Source organism: Onychostoma macrolepis, chromosome 09 (assembly GCF_012432095.1).
Source record: "Onychostoma macrolepis isolate SWU-2019 chromosome 09, ASM1243209v1, whole genome shotgun sequence".
Classification (NCBI taxonomy): Eukaryota; Metazoa; Chordata; class Actinopteri; order Cypriniformes; family Cyprinidae; genus Onychostoma; species Onychostoma macrolepis.
In genome coordinates, this window is record NC_081163.1 from 34,305,792 (window position 1) to 34,326,428 (window position 20,637).

The window sequence follows — 20,637 nt, forward strand, 5'->3', positions numbered from 1 at the left end:
AGATATAGATCATGTTCCTCTTAATCGGGAATGCGTGGTGTAGTACGCTGATGGAGAAGTGCTTTGTTTCTTTTTTTTGTGTAGGTGGTAGAGAAACTGATCCGAGGCTTGGCTATGGAGGACAGCAGGAACATGTTTGCTTTGTTTGAGCATAACAACTCGATCGACCGAGCCGTGGAGAGCAGGGTGATTGTGGCCGATGTGCTGGCCAAGTTCGAGAGGTAAAATTACACCACAAAGCTGCGCCTATTCACTCTCACAAATTAAACTCTGTTCCTACAAAACGCTGCCAAATGCATGCGTCATCACTTGGTTATTAAAGCTGTAACATTCTAATATAATCTCCAAAGCCTCTAAAACCAATCTGAAATAACACCAAAATGATTGTTTGTTGTGGTGGTTGTTTCTCAGGTTGGCAGGAAGTGAAGTGGAGGAAGACGGCCCATGGAAGCTGTACTTCAAACTGTATTGTTTCTTGGATGTGGAGAGCATGCCCAAGGAAGGAGTGGAGTTTGTCTTCATGTTTGAGCAGGTCAGTAATTTATAGTTTCATTTCTTGCCTCTGTACTGTTCAAGTCAATCATGGAGGTGTGTAATACCTGGAGAAACTATCCATAATGTTTCCCATTCAGCTCAATGACAGTTGCTTGACTGGTTTCGCTTTTATATTTTTCATTTTAGTTTAAACTATTTTTTTTATGGTATTTAAGTTTTATTAATTTTAGCAACTTAAACTTACTTATTTCAGTTGGTTTCCAAGATATTTCTAATTTCTAAAGTTTATAAGACTAATAATTATATTTTATTTATATTTCAGATTTGTTTTAATTATTGAAACATTTTCATTAGTTTCAGTTCTAGTATCAACAATATTGATTCTGAGCATAGAATATTTAGAATTTGGTGATATTTTCTGATATAAATAACATCTTAGGGTATGGAACAGATATTGAGATTCTCTGTTCATGGGCAAGTTGCTGAAGAAGAGAAATTTACATTTTCACTTCTCACCTTTATTCTGTTCAAATCATTATCTATAGTGTTTCATTTTCAAAAATCATATTCTGAATGGTCATCATTGGAGAAAGATACTTGAATTGTGTGGTTACAGCATACCAGCAACAATCCTAACTAGCTAAACCTTAACCCCTGTAATTCAGTTCTGTTCTATGTATTGCACCTTTGTACTTGATTTTAGACTATGTAGCAAAATTTGGTGTATGCAAGCATGAAAAACACAAAATTTTCGGACTTCAGAAGTCAGATGCGAGTCTCCATCTTATTCATCTCTGCAGGCTCATGAAAGTTTAATAAGCGGTCACTTTCCTGCCCATGAGGACACCCTCCAGCACCTGGCTGCTTTACGTCTGCAGTACCTGTATGGGGATGTGTCTCGGGTGAACTGGAGCTTGGACAACGTCTACCCCACCGGCCGACTGCGCAGCCGCATACTTCAGTTCACTAAAGTGGGAGGCGCAGCCGGATCAGGACAAACCCTGGAAAGGAGGAGGACGAGCTTCCTGGACGGCACGCTGAGGCGAGGGCTGAAGACAGGCACCATGAAGAAGCAGCGCAGCATGCAGGAGGAACAAATGATGGAAATGTGGATCAAGGAAGAGACTTCAGCCACCAGGGCCAATATTATGGAGAAATGGAGTCGACTGCATGGACTGGATCAGCACCAAGCCATGCTCAAATACATGAACATCATTAAAGAGTGGCCTGGGTATGGATCAACGCTGTTTGATGTGGAGGTAAGAGCCGAGGATGAAACGTGAGGATGTGAGATGATTACATTAAAGTGCCCCTATTATGGGTAATGAAAGGGTCATATTTTGGTTTTGGGAGTCCCCAACAACTGGTTGATATGCATGCAAGGTCAAAAAACACTTTCATTGTCTTATAATATGCATTTATTTTTACCTTACTTGCTCAACGACTCCCAAACGATTCGCTATTTTTAACGCTCCAAAAGCGGCACCTAGTGGCAAAGAATGAATTTGCATTTTCATTCAGACCAACGTGAAAAGACCAACAAGTGGGTGGGCAATATGCTAATGTTTCATGTTGACGTCAACTTGGGATTCGTTTTAAAATCGACTCGTTTCAATGATTCAGAGTCGACTCTTTCTTTTGAGAGACGATAACTTTATACACGGTGCACTTTCAGATTTAAAGCTTTGCAGGATGTTTTCATTCACTTAGAGCTGTGTTACACGCTGCATGAAAGGTCATTTACAAAAATCCATAATAGGGGCACTTTAATTGAAATGGTCAAAAAAAGCTCTTTGTGGCTCCCTTTTACACTTGACATTAACATGCGTTTTGAATCCAGGATAGTATCTGGATACTTTTTCAATAGACTAATCTGACACTTGTTGTGATTCTGTGTGCAGTGTAAAGAAGGTGGTTTCCCTCATGATCTCTGGCTGAGCGTGAGTGCCGAGAACGTGTCTGTGTATAAGCGAGGAGAGGCCAAACCTCTGGAGACTTTCCCCTATGAACACATTGTCTTCTTTGGAGCTCCTCACGCCAGCACATATAAGATCACCGTGGATGGGAGGGACATGTTCTTTGAGACACCTCAGGTAATCAAATGTCATTTTAAATAGATTGTTCACCCAAAAAAATTATATTATGTCATCATTTACTCACCCTGATGTCGTTCCAAACCCATTCATCTTCTAAACAAATGAAGAATTTCTGTCCCCTCATTGAAAGCTCATGACACCAAAACTTTGACCTTTCAAAAAGTTTATAAAGACATTGAAACCATAATCAGTATGAAGCAAGCAGTTTAATCCAAGTCTTCTGAGGAGACATGATAATTTAGGCCTTTATTCACATTGAAACACTGATCAATGCATATGCATAGAGCACATCAAATATGGTAAACGGAAACTGAAATGTACTACAACAAGATTTGTTCTTACATGTCAGGCAAACACGCTTGAGCTTCCACAAGAACCAAAGTGGTTTGTTCTCTTGTATCACACAGTGCGGTTGAGCTTCCATTTACCACATTTAATTTGCTGTATGTTTTTATTTGTACTTGGATTAAACCTTTGATTCCTAAGAACTATTTCACAATGTTGAAGCTTCTAAGTTTTGTTTTCAAGAATACGTTTTGGAATGACATGAGGGCGAGTAAATGATGACAGAATTTTCAATTTTGGGGTGAACTATCCCTTTAAAGGGGTCATATGACGTTGCTAAAAAGAACATTATTTGGTGTATTTGGTGTAATGCAATGTGTTTATGCAGTTTATGGTTAAAAAAACACATTATTTTCCACATACTGAGCATTATTGTTGCTCCTCTAAGCCCTGACTTTCTGAAACGCGTAGATTTTTACAAAGCTCATTGTTCTGAGAAGCAAGGTGTGCTCTGATTGGCCAGCTATCCGGTGCGTTGTGATTGGTCGAATACCTCAAGCGTGTGACGGAAATGTTATGCCCCTTACCGTATTGTGATGCCGTGTCTCAGCGCGACAAGACAAAAACAATAAAACCCATTATAAACGAGGCATTAGTTGCATCCAGTTGGGACATAATTACTGGTTATAATGACTTATACTGTATTTTTACGCGCCGCGTAAACATTACCATGTCTGCATTTGTGATCTGAGAAACGACAAACAACAAGTGCTACTCTACACAGCTCAAAACTTGCGTTTGAATCATCAGTGGCAAATTCTTTAAATATGAAAACATACTTACAGGCTGCGAGTCATAAGCGCCAGCCTGTCCTTGCAAAGTTGGAATTGCCCCACTTTATAGAAACAGCCTTTGTGCAAAGCCAGCATTGTAGGCTACTCTCCAAGGTTCAGGAAACAGTTCTCCGTAAAATGCGCTGCACACACTCTAATATTTGGGTTGAACTGTTCTGGAACAGTGTTGTAAATACAACTTAACCACTGATTTCTAGTTGTGTCCTCTTTTGGAAGCCCAAACAAAGTAGTTTTTCGCTTTCACAACGAAACACAGCGTCTCCAGGACTTGGCGCCGGTGGCAGCAACAATACTACAGCCAGAATAAAAATTACGCCCTCTATTTTTGCGTATACATTTGAGCGGTGTTTTGCAAATCTTCCCACACAGTGACGTAGACATGTGGGGGCGTGTTTAAATTAGGCGTTTTAGGAGAGTGTGGACGAGTCTGAACTTTTATAAAGAATATCTCTTTGAGACTTTAGTCTTTGCAACTTTAGGGATCTTATCTATGCACAAACAGCTTGTAACACTCCAAAGAGAAAGGAAAACTTGAAATCGCATCATATGACCCCTTTAAGAATACATAATCAACATGTAATTGAATAGAAGTGTTTCTTGGTTTGCTTTCTTCGATTTTGTTCACTGTGAATAAACTGTGGCTTTTTTCAGGTTGGAGAGATCACCAAAATAATGAAAGCCTACATCAACATGATAGTTAAGAAGCGATGCAGTGTCAGATCAGTGGCCAGCTTTGGGAGCAACTGGATCAGATGATTAATGCTGACCAATCAAGACGAGAGAGACTTCCTTCGCACTGATGGAAAAATGAATTCAACAGCAGGGATGTGGATTGATGAATATAAGATGATGATACAGGAACCAGTGATAGGACAAACATGTTTTTTTTTTATCTAATCTGTATGTGTGTAGACAACCACCCCTCAAACAACATGTCATAACTGATGTTTAATATACAGTTGCATACATTTTGGACCAATGAGATTCCGCTGTGGGCGGGGCTACCAACAGACTGTCCTGTCAATCATCAGAGCTAAATTTAGCACTTGTTCCTTTATCCCATCACGTCTGGTTAGTACGAGGTGCATTGCTAATTGACCAGCAAATGTTCATCGCCAATACCTCAATGCTTCGACATGCACCTTTCTGCTTTTGGCCAATTTCAGTTTTGAACACTCTTTGAAGTGAAAAGATCAAAACATGGTTTTAAATGTTACACACATAACACTGTTTTGTTGAGAGCTTTCAAAGACTAATAGCCTGAGGTGATTGCACACATTGAAGGCCTCAACAGCCATGTTAAAACTTGCCTTACTCTGCACAAGGGCTGGTCTGTGCAGATTTGTGTCATTTAGATGGCTTTCTGTGTTACTGTTTGTCTGTTACTGTTTCTCGGGTTGAGAGAATGAGGAAATGTATTTTTACCTGTTTTGCCGTTTTTATCCATGCATTCTCTTGTGTATTGTGCATGAGGGGCTATTCACACAGAAAGCGTTTTTGCATTCCACTGCACTGCTTTTCCATTGATGTATCTCTATATGTAACCATGCTAGATGTGCCGCGTCTTTTGCAGTGCCTCATACATGACACGGCGTTCTAAAAAAAAGGTAAAACATGCCTCTAGACTCTGTCTTGCATTTTTTGATTCCACTGTGCCACATTTCCATTGCTTTTTCTAAGTAAGCATACTAGACGGAAGTGTTTGGTCCTTAGGGGCCATTCACACAGATCAAGTTTTTGAGATGTGTATAGAGAAGTATAGAGATGTGCTTTTTAAATGTTAAGTGGCACATTTTTAGAATGCAGTGTTGCCTCAAAAGACGCGAGACAAACACAGCAGTCAAACATGTCTGTCTAGTGCATGTTCACCTAAAAATAACAAAAACACTGAAATGTGAACGGCCCCATCTGGGTTAAGCTCAGGAACAGTATAAAGACATAAGCAATATCTCAACATTTCAGTGCAGTGTTTTGGTTGTTATAGCAAAAAGATCTGAAAGGAAATCGGTGGAATACCGCTGTACTGATATTTGCAGAAAAGCTATGGCTGCGCTATTTCACACAGGTCAGTTGTAAATTCTTTCTTTCAAGATAAATTGATCCATTTCAGTTTAAATGTCAAACCTTTTTCAGACGGATGTTTGGAATATGCTTGTCTTTTTTTTTTTAAGGAAGCCTGCATGCTTGTAACTGAAGGATGATTTTGTGTGCCTAAAAGAGAGTGAATAATTATGGGTGGGCTGGGTATTTATTCAGTGTTAGTGTCATTGTATGGATGGTGTTGTTGATGGCATGTCATGTACAGACTCCCTACATCAGTGATGTGACACACAGTGATAATATGAATGGAGGATGTCACTGTGGTATCAGAGACTCGTTTATGTGGTACCGCAACCTCATTCAAAGTTCTGTTCATTATTGCTCCATTAATAAATCTGGTGAGCTGCTGGTCAGTTCACTGCAAGAGTGCATCTCATCACATCTTTAGTTTAGTGTCAAAGTATTCCAGTTTGTGTAGAGGATGAAAATCAAAGATTGTTTGGTTTTTTTGTAACTGGATTTACAAAATGCTTAATAAATTATTTCAATTCCAGTTGGTTGCTTATTTAAAAGTGTTATAAAATTACCTATGTTTTCCTTTGTTCCTCGCTTTTCCACAATCGCATGCACATGATATAAAATAAATTACATCTTGCATTAATTTATCCAGGTTCCCTTGTAATAAGGATATTTTTGGAGATTAACTGTTTTTTTTTCTGTTCATCTTTGTTACAAAATATATAAAGATGAATATACAATATAAAGATGAACAAAGTGCATTGGTGTGGATATTAGTTTTGTTCCTGATGAAGGCGCATTGGTTCATTAAAGGCATGTTTCTATCATTGATTTTTACAGTAGGAGTCACTCAGAGTCCTGAAGAGCCTTCGATTCTCCAGTGCAAAGCAAGATGTGACCGCAAAATGTCTTCCCTTCAAATATGCTTACTGCACATGTTCAGAGATTTGTTTTATAGTGTGCTTTATGAGCAACAGCACTCATATCTGTGGACAGTAAATTCCAAAGTCATGTTTTACTCAAATATAAATCCTGCCTTTCTTGTATATGCTGTCCTGCACAACATAATTTTAGCTATGGAACTAATATCAATAAATACAAAATAAAATAAAATAAAGAATGTTGTTTCAGAGGCAGTTATTACATTTGGATAAAAGAGGACAAATATTTATTTTATAAAAATTAGTTAACATTGGTTTGTGTTTTCCAAATTTTCTTACTTTTTTCTTACTTTTTAGTGCTGTCAATCGATTAATTCGGATTAATCGCATCCAAAATAAAAGTTTTTGTTTGCATAATATATGTGTGTTCTGTGTATATTTATTATGTATGTATATATAAATACACACACATACAGTATTAATTTTGAAAATCTGTACATGTATTTACATGTCTATATATTCATATAATTTATATTATAAATAAATATATTTAATACGTAAAAAAAACATTTTTTTCTGAAATATATGCATGCATGTGTGCGTATTTATATATACACACAATAAATATACACAGTACACATACATATATTATGTAAACAAAAACTTTTATTTTGGATGCGATTGATCGTTTGACAGCACTACTTAATATAATGATGTTTTAGGCATTAAATGATATGTCTAAATATATTTTAAGCAGCCAACGTGACGTTATTTGAATGTAGCCTACTTTTGCCCACATTATTGTTTGCCAGGAAAACAACAACTAAATCAGCGCCTCAAATCCTGCTTAAGTTAACCATAAACCACTAACACTTAGAAACTGGGAGGATCTTGCAAAAGTCGTCGTTCAGTCCTTCCATCAAACACATGACCAGCCAGGCCTGAAAGCAACACAGATCCGCTGCGTTTGCCATCATGATCCAAACTCGGACTTTTTTACTTTTTACTTTTGTTTTCCTTGCCTGCTGTTTTGTAATAGTTTTTGGTCAGACGACAAGTCCAGAAACAAGTAAGTTTCAGCCGTGCAGCTGTGTGTTTACAAGCTTTTTAACCGTAGATATGGTAAAACAATGGCCGTGTCTTTACCTATTGAACTATCTGTCTAACTTACTTGGATAGCATTTTATATGCATGGATAGACATCAACTCAATTCACACGATCGGTTCAGATTCAGAGCGCGCTCGTGATGAACAAATGCTGTCTGTGTAGGCAGCTCGCGAGGATTTGAAACGCAGCCAATGTTTTTGACATTTATTGAATTAATCGTCTATTTTCTTGGAAATTGTAATGTTTTAATAAGAATGCATGTATAACACGACAGTGTAACTTGGAAGTGACTTCTAGCAGCGATCATATGACTCAAATCGCTTTAACACTCTGGACCCCAAGCACTGTTTTAATAGTTTTTTTAAATATGACTAAAGTTATTTTTGAAAATGCTTTTGTTTTTAGTCAACTGTAAACTGAGATTTTATTCGCTCGTTTGAATGCACTTTTGAATAGTTTCCTGCGGTTTATTAGGCAGAGAGACTTTTTTTTTTTAAATCACATGAGAGGCTAGAAAACACAAAGGAATATTGTGTTCAGTGTAAGAGTTTTATAAGAGAGGTCAGGGGTAATATTTAATATAACTGTCTGTTATATAAAAAGATGCTGATTTCTGAGTTTATATGATTCAGGTTGAAATCAATTTTAGAAATATACTTGTCTGAAAATGTTTATTGAGATGTGTAACGAGATACGGTTAAAATCAGTTGTCACTGATATCAGACTTGTGTTCTTTTCACAGACTGCACTATAAAATCCAACACAACTTGTGAAGAATGTCTGGAGATTGTTTCGGTAAGATATAATAATTTGTTATTCACTGTCAACAATTGTGGTCACCAGACTTCTAAACCCTGTGTGTGTTCCACAAACAGCAATAATTAGTAAAACAATTTCTTGCATTATTTTTCTGCAACTCTGACTACATGTGCTGAATTTTTTTTTTTTAGAAATAATATTTCATAAAAACTTTTAATATTGCTAAGTGACAAAAAATGATACATGTGGTCTTGAAATAATTGCACAAAAAAGCTACAAATAAAATAAAATAATTAAGCTGTCATTTATAAAGTCAAAAGGTAATCTAATAATGTGGTCTAAGTTTAAATGTTAAAAAAATAAATACATTTTAAGACATCTTGCCATACCAAAAGTGGACGTTTCTGTAGAATGACCCTTATCTATTTTTCAGTGTTTGTGGTGCATCTCAAGCCAGAAATGCATCGACTATCCGGTGAAGAGCATTCTGCCCTCTCACAGTGTTTGTCCGCTCTCAGAAGCACGATGGGGAGTGTGCTGGAGTAAGACTGACAACGACATACAGCAAGAAACATCTCGCCATCTCTTTACCTTCTTAATGGATGCATCATGTGCATTCGTTATGAGATGAACTGTAAAATCTAGAAGAGCTTTATACGTCACAATCATAGTTCATAGTACATGGTAGCTTTAACCTAACTGCATTCTAGATTGTCACTTTATTGCATTTGCACTCTTGTAAAATGTGTCAAGGCCAGTTTAACCTTTATTGCCTGCGTCTGAGAAAAAGCTGCGAGTTTTGTACAAGAATGATCACATCCGTTCTGTCTTGTTTGAATCCCAGTGAATTTCCAGACTCTCATCATTACCATCTCTGTGATCGCGGGGGTGATCATCATCGCCATATTTGTCTGCTGCTTCCGCTGCTGTAAATGTGAAAACATCGGGTAAGATGAAAACCAGCACTTGTAATTAAAGTTTGTTAGCTATTAATTTGTACATATTTATCTTCATAATGTATCCAAAAGGTCTAAAAGGAGTGATGAGCGAATGGAGAGACAAGCTCATCTGAGAAAGTTTCGCCAAGAGGAGAGGTACTTTAATTTAGGAAATTAATTTCATAAATTTGATTATTTTTGTTAAGAATTGTGATGTCTTTATGAAATCGTGCTCGGTAATAAAAAAGTTTTTATTTGAATGCAGGAAAGCAGAGATGAGGCAGAGACATGAAGAAATGCGATTGAAATATGGTAAGATTTCCTATATATATATAAATTGTATTATCTTTATAGTTCACTGATAAATAGTAATTACACTGTTTCAGAGTTTTATTGCTCACTCTGTTTTAGGTTTGCAAAAGGATAACCCGTACTCTAGATTTGAGAACAGCTAAGAAGCTTGTGATGATGCTCCACTGTTGTCTTTTCTTTTACCTCACACCTATTGTAAAAATGAACACATTTCCAGCACTCCATTTTTCTTTTGAGTTTGAAAGATACTGAATATACCAGTTAGAAGCTGACCACACAAACATGCATTGCCTAATTTACTCACAGCTGGATTTTCAATGAATCTTCAAGCAAACCACATTTAGACATTGTATTTATGAAGCCTTGTACACTGATGACATGCAAATCTAAATAAGCTTCAACCAAATTAAGCAAGACATGTTGAGTCTGCATTGGACTTTGCCTGTTTTTGGTTGGTTGGCAGTACATGAAATTCATTTTTTATTTAGCCTCAGCAAATTTGAGCTGTGTAGCTGTTTTACTCAGAATAAACTAGGACTTGTCTTGCATAAATATAAAAAATGTGCTATAATACAGTGTGCTTTATAGATTAATATCCTACACTTTTCAGATTGACAAATTGATTTTGCTAGTTTGTTGGCATTTCAATGTAATTTGTCTATGTGCTGCATTTGTTTTGATCACTAGCTTATTGTAATTACCAAAGGGTTGATCTGAGCTATTGACAAAAGTCAAATAAACTGTGAGAACGATATCAATAAAAGTGAATATTGTACATTTGTTTTCTGTTTACTGTACTTTATTAAAGTTGTTTAAATAGACTTTACTCAAATCATATTGCTAGTAATTTTGTGACACATTAAACATAAAACATACAAATTTTTCATATTTTTTTGTAGCAATGCAAGTTAATTTATTATTTATTAGATTTAATATTTTTATATAAAGGTATATTATACATAATTAAATTTTTAAATGTATATCATGTTTTTTTTTATATATATATATATATATATGAGACCCCAAAAATTACATTATATTTACATTTAGTCATTTACCAAACCATACATTTAGTCAAAACAACAAAAAGGCAATCATATGCAAGTGCTATAACAAGTCCCAGTTAGCCTAATGCAATACACCTAGCAAGTTATATATATTAATATATATAAAATAGAAAAAGAACAGAGAAAGAGGCCTTTTTCAAAGAAAACAAGCAGTTAGAAAATGAATTGAAAGTGCAAGTGTTTCAGAGGGTGAAGATAAAATAGAATTAGAATAGAGAGTGCTAGAGTTAGAGGGTCAAATAAAGACGGAAGAGATGTTTTTAGCCGTTTCTTGGGAGTAATGTAATATTTTTTCATTAAGCAAAAGTAATACGCATTATCATGTTGAAATTATGTTGATAACGCAGAACATGAGGGTTGGTCACGTGGTGTCATGCTGTCCAATAAAATGGACGAGTTGATTTTGCGCGTTCTGGGGCTACAGCTCCCTGCTGGGAATCACGTGGTTTTGCCCGGGCCAATCAAACGTGGGAATCCAGTCTGCGCTTTCTTGCTGAGCGCGAGGAAGACAGTGCTCGTGTTACCGACACATCCACATTTACCGGGAGAATCCTACATTTCTACAAAAATGTCAGACGAGAAGCCAAAGGTACGTGCATGTGTGTGTGCTCCGAGCTCCAGCGGCACGGAGGGGTGTATTTTGATGTGATTATAATGCGTGGATGTAGGTTGTTTGGATCCTGTACTTTATATGTGGGGAAACAAAGAGGTATTCAACAAAGATTTTGCGCATTTTCCGCATATAGCCATGTAACTCAGCCATCCATCCAACTACATGGAGAATCATAGCATCTCTTGTCGTTAACAGTTAAACCGGCGGTATTTTGCTTCGTTTCAGCATCAACGAGATGCTCAGATTGGCTTTTTTCATGGCGGGTAGTTGCTTCAACTTTGCGCCAAACGCAGTTGCACCGAAAGCGTCGCACAGTTGTTTACGTCGCAGCCCTTTTATCCAGCGACGCTAGTGTTTTAACAAATGCTGATGATATAGACTCAAGTCTGGCTGTTTAGCCCGTCGTTTTCTCTTAAAACGTGTTATTCAGTATCACATGAACGTCTAACAACGTTAATGTTTAATACAGGGACTGCATGTGAAGCACAATGTGGTTTAAGCTTAAATCATCTACCTTGTGTGTGTGTGTGTGTGTGTGTGGAGTAGACCCTTCAGAACACAGTGCATGTTCATAACTCCTCTTTAACACCACACACTCTGCATATTTCACTTCAGGAGGGCGTGAAGACTGAAAATGACCACATCAACTTGAAAGTGGCGGGTCAGGATGGATCTGTGGTCCAGTTCAAGATTAAAAGGCACACCCCCCTCAGCAAACTGATGAAGGCCTACTGTGAAAGACAGGTGAGACTGCAGCTTGAGCTCCAGTGATCCTGAGATCTGAGCACCTTTGACGTTACGTTGATGTTTAGATCTATAACTTGGATGTTTTTATTCTTTTTTCAGGGTTTATCCATAAGGCAAATTAGATTCAGGTTTGATGGTCAGCCAATCAATGAGACGGACACACCTGCGCAGGTTTGTACTCTTATTTTTGAATCTGTTGGTCAGCGGTTTCTGAAGTGTTAACTGATTAAAGAAATGGTTCACACTATGCAGAGAAAGTAGCCATGAAAATAGCCTAAAATGCTGACATGGCATTTAAATAAATAAAAAATATACTACTATTATTACTACTACTGCAGAGAATGTGCTCGACCCTCAGGCATTATCCAAGATGTAGATTTTCTTTGTCAGAACAGATTTGGAGAAATTTAGTATTGCATCACTTGCTCACCAGTGGCTGCTTTGCAGTGAATGGGTGCCGTCACAATGAGTCAAAACATCAGAATTCACTATTTTTAATAAGCATTTATGCATTCTGTATCGCTATGGCGATTGTATTTTCCTAGTTGCTTTCAGTAATATTTAACAGTTCCAAATCTTGAGGATGCAGTCTCTCTCTTAAAAAAAAAAAAACTAACAGTAAGCAATCCATACAAAAGAAAAACTGCATTTGTCATAGTGTATTTGCATACCTGGAGCTTGGTGCACATGAACTGTTATAAGGCCTCAGTTTGAAATGTTTCTCGGTGTATGTTTTTATGTGAATTTTCAGCTGGAAATGGAAGATGAGGACACTATCGACGTATTCCAGCAGCAGACGGGAGGAACCTGCTAAAGATGCTTGTTTATTTGTGCTCCTCTTCACTTCCACTGCAGTTCAGGGCTGAAATGGAAAAGGTTTTGGAAATCAAATCTGTTTAAGTTAATAGCTTTTTTTTTTTTTTTTTTTTTTTAATCATCCAAAGACCTCATTTCCGTCTTTGCAATGTTCTCCCTGAACTAAATTGGAAATGACAGTTAGTAATGTTTTTTCCCCCCCTTTTGGAGCTTGTATGCCTGTTGTATACGTTTTTGTATTATGTACGTATGTTTTCACCTCCCCCATCTATTTTTATACACAAGGAGGGAAGCTTTGTGAAAGAGGATGTTTGTGACTTCTTAGTATGGTCCCAGAATTTCTTTAATTGCGGTAAACAACTAAACTTTAAGATGCCCTTTTTATGATCGGTTTCGAACGGTGACATTGCAGCATTGTGTTTTTCTGACACCTCAGGTTTGATAAAGCTAGATTGTGGATCGTATACCGGTAGCCATTTTTGATTTTAAAAGTTTTGATGCATATGTCTTTAAAAGTTTGCTGTTTGCTTAAGTATGAATTTCATGATATACAAACTATGTGTTGCCCTTGATTTTATCGTCTCATAGTTTGCCCTCTGCAAATACATCATATAGTAACTTCACTCTCATTTAGCTTTTCTGGCCTATCAAGAGTATTGAACACTATCCTGGTCTAATTGCAACTCCACAGTGAATTCAAGCCAATGTGAGTGTTGTAATGGGAATAGCAGGGGTGTTTGGGAGAGCAGAGGATCCTATGTTGGCAATTTACTACTGTATATAATAAATATAGTTTGATACTGATTTGTATTTGTCTTGTTCTTCAGGCTTTATAAAGGTCAGTTCAAGATTGAAATGGTTTGCCACTAGATGGAGTAACTGTGTAATGGTGCATTTTTTTTATTTTTTAAGAGGGAGATTGCATGCAGTTCTGTAATATTTTCTACCAACTGTCAGAAAATAATCCTAAAATTGTTTGCGTTGCATTTAATGGAACCGTATCAGTATGAGTCTATTGTTTGAATGAGTTAAGCCCACCGATTCTCTTAAAATCAATGTCTAGTTTATACCAAAAAAACTGCCTTATGTAGAATTCTTCATTTAAAAAAAAAAAAATTAATTAATTTACAAGTCAATAAGTATGGGATTAAATTAAACCATTTTCTTACATCACTCATTGAATCCAGGAGTCCTTGTTTTGTCTTTTATTTTTTATTTTTAAAGGAATCTCCAGTGCTACAATGCCAAAAAAAAAAAAAAAAGAGTATGTTTGAGCTAAATTCACAGCTAACATTCATAAAGAATAAAAACAACATTAATATAGCGTCGCCTAGTTGCACTGTAACAATTTGATTGATGGCAATTTCAGCTGATTTACTGTAATGTGAGTGTTTGACATAATAGCACAGGATAGATAAAGCTAGAGAAAGAGTTCTTCATTTCTTTGTGGATCTGTAGAAGTCTGAGCCCCAGAATCATTGTAAAACAAGTGCACTGTAAAAACCTTTACTATGATCTACTCAATTATTTTGGTGAAACATTCACACTAAAAAATGAGTAAATTTTAAAGTTATGAAATCATTGAAATATACTTTAAGAATCAATTAAATGTAACTAAAAAAATTAAGTAGATTCAAATAATTAGATTAATTAATCTCTCAAATAAAATTGAGTCAATATAATTAAAACCCTTATGCAATTCAATAGTAAATCTGAAACACAAAAAAATGTATTAGATTTAATTTATATGCTGTATATACAATGTCCTATATTTACTTTTTTACTTATAAATTTTTAACTGTATTTACCTTTTACTCTGTTAGTACTTCACAATAAATATAACAAAATGATAAACAAAATGCATTATTTTAATTAAATATTATTTGTCAGATTTGACCATAACTCCAATTCAACCATACTTTGCAAATGACAACTTGTTGAAATAAATTTTAGCCACTGAACTGTGGATACTTACAAACATACAAAATTAATCAAAAGTAGCATTTAAAATTTTAGACATTAACCTTTACTTGTCAAATAAGACCAATGGAAAAAAAAAAACATAATTAAAGGGTTAGTTCACCCAAAAATGAGAATTCTGTCATTAATTCCTCACTCATTTCATTCCAAACCCGTAAGATATTTTTGATAAAATCCGAGAGCTTTCTGATCCTTCATGGACAGCAAGGGTCCTAACATGATCAAGGCTCAGAAATGTTGCAAGGGTATCGTTAAAATGGTCCATGTGACATCAGCAGTTCAACCTTAATTTTATGAAGCTACGAGAATACTTGTGTGCAAAGAGAACTAAAATAACTTTATTCAACAAATACAATTGAAACACTGTTGTCATATGGACCATTTTATCAATGTCCTTACTGCGTTTCTGGGCCTTGAACTTTTCAGTTCCCTTGCTGTCTATGGAGGGTCAGAGAGATCTCAGATTTCATCTAATTTACTCGATTTACTCCCCCTCAAGGCATCCTAGGTGTATATGAATTTCTTCTTTTAGACGAATCCAATCGGAGTTATATTAAAAATTGTCCTGCTCTATAATGGCATAACTCAGCAATGAACAGCTCCAGTATTTTGAGCAGTGAGTGGATTCTGATTAACACTACATTCAAGGAATCAACATATGTCTGCGATACATTACTCAATGCTGCAAAAACACGAAAGTAGAAATCTTTGAAGTTCCCTGAGCGCAAACACATATATGCTGATTTTTTGATAGTCGCACGCAGTACTTCAAATGGTAAATGGTCGCACTGTAGAGCCCTGAAATACGGATTTTTGTTCCTTACAAAAACGCATCAATTTGTTACAGGAGGCCTTTATTCACCCCCCGGGAGCCGCGTGAGGCACTTTTAATTATGGATGAATGCACTTTATTTGGACTTCTTTTGGACAGTTGAACACTATCACCCGCCCAATGCCATTATAAAGTTTGGAAGAGCCAGGGCCGGGTTTCCCGGTAACGACTGATCTGTTCGTTATTGTTTCACGTGCGTTTCCCAAAAATGCACTTAACACAATCGCACGTAGCCCTGCTTTAAAAGCTACTTAGAAGTCGCTATCCGTTTGTCAAGTGCTGAAATGTCAATTGTGTAGTACATGCTCGTTTAATGAAATGTAAACCTATTGCTGAGTTCCAGACAGCTCAGATATAATATAATAGTTATAAGTATAATATTAATATACAATAACATATTATATATAATATCTGTAGAGACGTTATTTCCAGGTTCAATACATGGCTGGTTTTGTCATTGACAGATTGTTTTTGAGTTTATCCATATTTTTCCCAGTCTTTGAAGCATATTTCCTACATTATTTATGTTATTCATTTTTTGTTCAGTCATTTAATTTAGATGTTTATTTATATTTTTCTGCCCTTTTTATTTCATTTTTTTTTTTTTTTTTTTAAGAGTAATAAAGTGTACAATAAAGTACAATCAAAACCTTATATTACAATCACATTGCACTTGAATAAATTTAAAGGTGTAATCTGCCGATTGTCCTGCAGGAGACCTCATTACTCTTTACTCATTAGTCTTCTTAAAGTCAGCATGAAACAGAAGTAGCGATTGTCGTTTTTTCTCTACTGTGACGTCTATCTGAGTGAAACTGCATCTGAAATAAGAGGCGGGACTTGATTTCGTCCTTCGAAATTGATTGGATCATTGGAAGTTGAAGCGTTGCTAACAAAACGGAGGAAGATCTGAATGCCAGTTTGCAGTTAGTTGTGGGGGGATTTCTCTCCCTAGGTTCACCGCCGACACCCTAGCATGAAGAATTTTTTTATTTAGTGAAGGTAACGGCGACGAGGACGATCAACGGCACAAAACATGCCTAACAGCACGTGCGCAAGAGAGAGAGAGAGAGAGACTGCCTGAATGACTGAGCGCGTCCTCCATCAGGTTAAGTCATATTCATTAAAAAATTAATTTGCGATGTCCTAAGAGTAATGTTGTGGTAATATCCTAATAGCCTTAAAATTTTTAAGGGTAGTGTACTACCCCATTGCTCACGTCAGCACTGGTCAATGCATTTATTTCTATAAAGTGAAGCATCAGCTTCAGCTTTTCCCCTGTCGTTTATTCCAACGCTTACCCCTTACGTCACTAGCTCCGCCCTTGCGCCATCACTCGTGACCGGAAGAGAAGATGAGTCGTTTTGAGGGGGGGGAGGTTAACATTTTTTATTAAAGATTACAAAGGCACGTGAATTTAAAAAAAATAATGAAGTGCATGGATAAATTATTTATAATAAACACTACAGTATTCCATTAAAAAATATGAATTTTCAATTTTGATTTCATGCCGACTTTAAGATGCACTTAGTGCTTTACGATTACAGAGCACTCGTAAATCTACGATGATTTTCAAGTGCTACTTAAGTTACGATGCGTTTGGGAAACAGACCGTAATATTAAGATCAGTCTTACGATCGTTTTTAAGAACTTCTTAGGCTTACAATGCTTTTGGGAAACGCAGCCCTGGACAATTTTTAATATAACTCCGATTGGATTCGTCTGAAAGAAGAAAGTCATATACACCTAGGATGCCTTGAGGGGGAGTAAATCATGGGCTAATTTTCATTTTTGGGTAAACTAACCCTTTAAAGTTCTTGGGGTATCGCAGGTCCAAGGCATATGTCAATCCCACAAGATAGCAGCAGGCTCTGCTAAGATCACCGAGTTTGTTGAAGACAGCTAATTCCTCTTGAACACAAATAGGTGGATCAGCAACATCCTGGAGACACAAATATAAAGAATAACAGGTTAGAGCTAATATTCAGCCTGTATGTTACAAGATAAGGACACAGATAATATGGTTCATATCACCTGGAGAAGCAGACCATCTTCAAGGTGCTACAAATCATGACTAAAAAGTTAAATCTCAAACATCAAGTTTACCCCCCAAGCTTGTTATAAACACAAGCCCCGTCAGAATGGTCATGTGGGAGACATTGTAACAATTTACAGCAATATTCTTATTGAACAGTACTGTTGGAAACTATATTATCCATAATTCATGCAATGCAAGTTCCCAGTTCTTGTCTCTTTGAGAGTAGATAAAAACATAGGCTATGCCCTGCTATAAATTTTGACCGGTTGATGAAAAACAAGCTTATGTGGATTCTACACATTTAAACAATTCGGATAAGGTATCTAGAATTATTTATGGAGCATATAAAATACATATAATAATTTATTAATCAATTATTATTTTGACCTAATCCTTTTCTTTATTTAAAGGCTGAAATGTGAGGTTTACCATTTTATGAAACTTTATTAAAGTTTTATTTAAACATTTCATAAATGTTACTAGATGAACTGTTGTCAGTCATGTCATGTTTTGTGACCTGTGTTTCTACATTTATAAATATAATTATACTGAAACATTATAGTAAACTGCACTTACCTCCTGCCTTTTGTTATTCTTCTGAAGTTTTTGGACGATGACGTCAATGCTGTAAAACAAATGTTCAACAGATTTGCCATGAGATTCATAACTTTACACTTCAAATGAATAACAGTAAGGTAGAGGTTGACTGCCCTTACGAAAATTAGCCAGTGTTACTACAAAACAACAAGAACAACAACATGGTTACTGTGGTAAACACAAATTAACCATGGTATCAAACATTAATACATTAACCATATCTTAACCATGGTATTTGTAGTAAAACTGTCCTATACAAATGGTAATCAAAACACGGTTACTACACTTTACTACAGTAAAACCATGGTTGATTTTGGTAAAGGTGAAAAAGAAACTCGGCCCTCGGCTTAAGAGCGATTCCGAAGGTCGTTTCAGCGGTGCTTTGGTACAAATGAGGCCAGTGGGGGCTCTCGGAAAACTTTGCACCGAGTTTACAGTCGTAATTACGGGTTATACAAAGAGGTGGTAGCTTTTTACACAGTTATATTGTAGTTTCGGCTATTCCGTCATGGAGTGAACTCACCTAGAGAGACTGTAAATATTGTTTTTTTTAACGGGCCACTGACGGGATTTGTCACATTATACCAGTCTTGCTAGACTACGGATAGACTGGTTTAGTCGTTGTTTTCTGCAATTACTCACACTTATTATGCTCATCACCGAAGTAAATAACAATGACGAAACCGGCTCGGTGGTTAATAGTAATACGGCCCCTCCCCCTCATACACATACACAGGCACGTTATGAGTTAAAACGGGGAAAATTAACTCATTTTACATACATTTCAAGTTGTATTAGCCGTATTTTTAGCAGAATATTTGGTGGTTTGAAAAAAAAAAACAACAACAACAAAGTCACAGTGATTCTAGAAATGCTTGCCCCTTTCAAAAAGTTAAAATAGCATTCAAAAAATTACACCGAACGTTTTGTGTAACATTAACGTTACCCGAAAACAAAGCCAATATTTCATTAACTTTTGACAATTTAACGTTACCAGTATTTTAATGGAATCTTCCGGTGGTTTTAGCCTCAGTTTTCTTTCTTCTTCTTCTTCTTCTTCTTCTTCTTCTTCCAGTTTTCTTTCTTGTGACCAGTAAACAGATTTCCCGTCGTTGTGTTCACGTGATCACAATAACCGCGAAACTTACTCAATTTTGTAAGTCGATGCAAAAAAAAATAATAAATAAAAAAAATTGATTGAAAATAAGCAGTAATTTCTGCTCTTAAAACTGACAAGTTTTATTGCAACCTTCTCAAATATTTTCATTGAAATGTACCAAAAACATGAAGGACATAATTTGTTAGTTAATAATTTTTATTAAAACATACTTAAGTAGAACAAGTGAGAAAAAATAAACTGTGGGATTTTTACTTGTTAATTTTGGTAAGCCCAACTCAAATAATCTCTTAAATGATATTCAGAGATTTTATTAAGTTAATACAAGTTTTTATTTTTGTGATATTTACAAAGCCTCTGAATTATTTTTTTTACATATATGTTTGAGTTACAGATTCATTTTCATACCTGAGTGTTTCATATCAGATATGAATTTGGTATCAATATACCTGAAATGAGGAAAATTGATAACATTATTAAAGGTAATGAGATAGGAAGGATTATTTGCATTAGCATGCTTTGTGAAGAACAATAGAAAGATTTGCATAGCCTGATTTTATAATTCAGCTAATTAATAACAATGTAATCCCCACACAATTTACATCGTTCAGCTGTGAGCCAGAAAAAAAAGAGCAGTATTTACATTTCAATTTGCACTTGTGTTCTTGGATGGCACTTTAATATCAAAGCTGTTTATTGGTCTCAATGTGTTTACATTCAGCCTGTGCAGGGATTCAAGCAGAGAAGTCCCACTGTGCTAATGAGTGAGTTCACAGTATGCTGGAAAATACCTCCCTCGTACTCTGTAACACATTTTGCAACAGAGAGATCAGAGAGGAGCAGCAGAGAAGTGTGTTTATCTCAAGCGTTTAACTTGAAGCACTCAGTAATCCCCTCTAAAGGCGGATGAATTACCTCCTGACCTGCCCATACATGTGAAGAGTCAATGAGGGTACAAAGGGACATTTACCATCCCAAAGATTCAGTGGGAATGTCGTGGTTTGGAAACATCATGCATCTCTTTTATTGAAAGATTTCGTAAAC

General features: G+C 36.1%; 3 protein-coding genes and 1 long non-coding RNA gene across 4 annotated transcripts in view; 3 read left to right on the plus strand and 1 right to left on the minus strand.

Annotated features, from left to right (window-relative positions):
- myo10l3 (myosin X, like 3) overlaps positions 1-6,323 on the plus strand; it is an 83,727-nt gene extending 77,404 nt beyond the window's left edge. Inside the window, exons 36-40 of the mRNA XM_058787433.1 lie at positions 85-221; positions 412-532; positions 1,296-1,754; positions 2,397-2,588; positions 4,382-6,323. Of these exons, the coding sequence (XP_058643416.1) occupies positions 85-221; positions 412-532; positions 1,296-1,754; positions 2,397-2,588; positions 4,382-4,486 (1,014 nt within the window). The 3' untranslated portion in view covers positions 4,487-6,323. The remainder of the gene's footprint in view (positions 1-84; positions 222-411; positions 533-1,295; positions 1,755-2,396; positions 2,589-4,381) is intronic.
- A 1,085-nt stretch (positions 6,324-7,408) lies between these two features.
- On the plus strand, positions 7,409-10,567 carry pttg1ipb (PTTG1 interacting protein b). The gene is made up of 7 exons (XM_058787293.1): positions 7,409-7,738; positions 8,520-8,572; positions 8,970-9,078; positions 9,381-9,483; positions 9,565-9,630; positions 9,740-9,786; positions 9,886-10,567. The coding sequence occupies exons 1-7, from the start codon at positions 7,645-7,647 to the stop codon at positions 9,927-9,929; spliced, it is 516 nt and encodes a 171-aa protein (XP_058643276.1). The 5' UTR covers positions 7,409-7,644; the 3' UTR covers positions 9,930-10,567.
- Positions 10,568-11,262: 695 nt separating this feature from the next.
- Positions 11,263-13,833, plus strand: sumo3b (small ubiquitin like modifier 3b). The gene is made up of 4 exons (XM_058788076.1): positions 11,263-11,442; positions 12,082-12,210; positions 12,313-12,384; positions 12,965-13,833. The coding sequence occupies exons 1-4, from the start codon at positions 11,422-11,424 to the stop codon at positions 13,025-13,027; spliced, it is 285 nt and encodes a 94-aa protein (XP_058644059.1). The 5' UTR covers positions 11,263-11,421; the 3' UTR covers positions 13,028-13,833.
- A 1,737-nt stretch (positions 13,834-15,570) lies between these two features.
- Positions 15,571-19,591, minus strand: LOC131547185 (uncharacterized). Its single transcript, XR_009272865.1, has 3 exons — positions 19,471-19,591; positions 18,456-18,504; positions 15,571-17,783 (listed from the first exon to the last, which is right to left on the minus strand). It is a non-coding gene; the product is annotated as an uncharacterized LOC131547185 (long non-coding RNA).
- Positions 19,592-20,637: the final 1,046 nt, after the last annotated feature.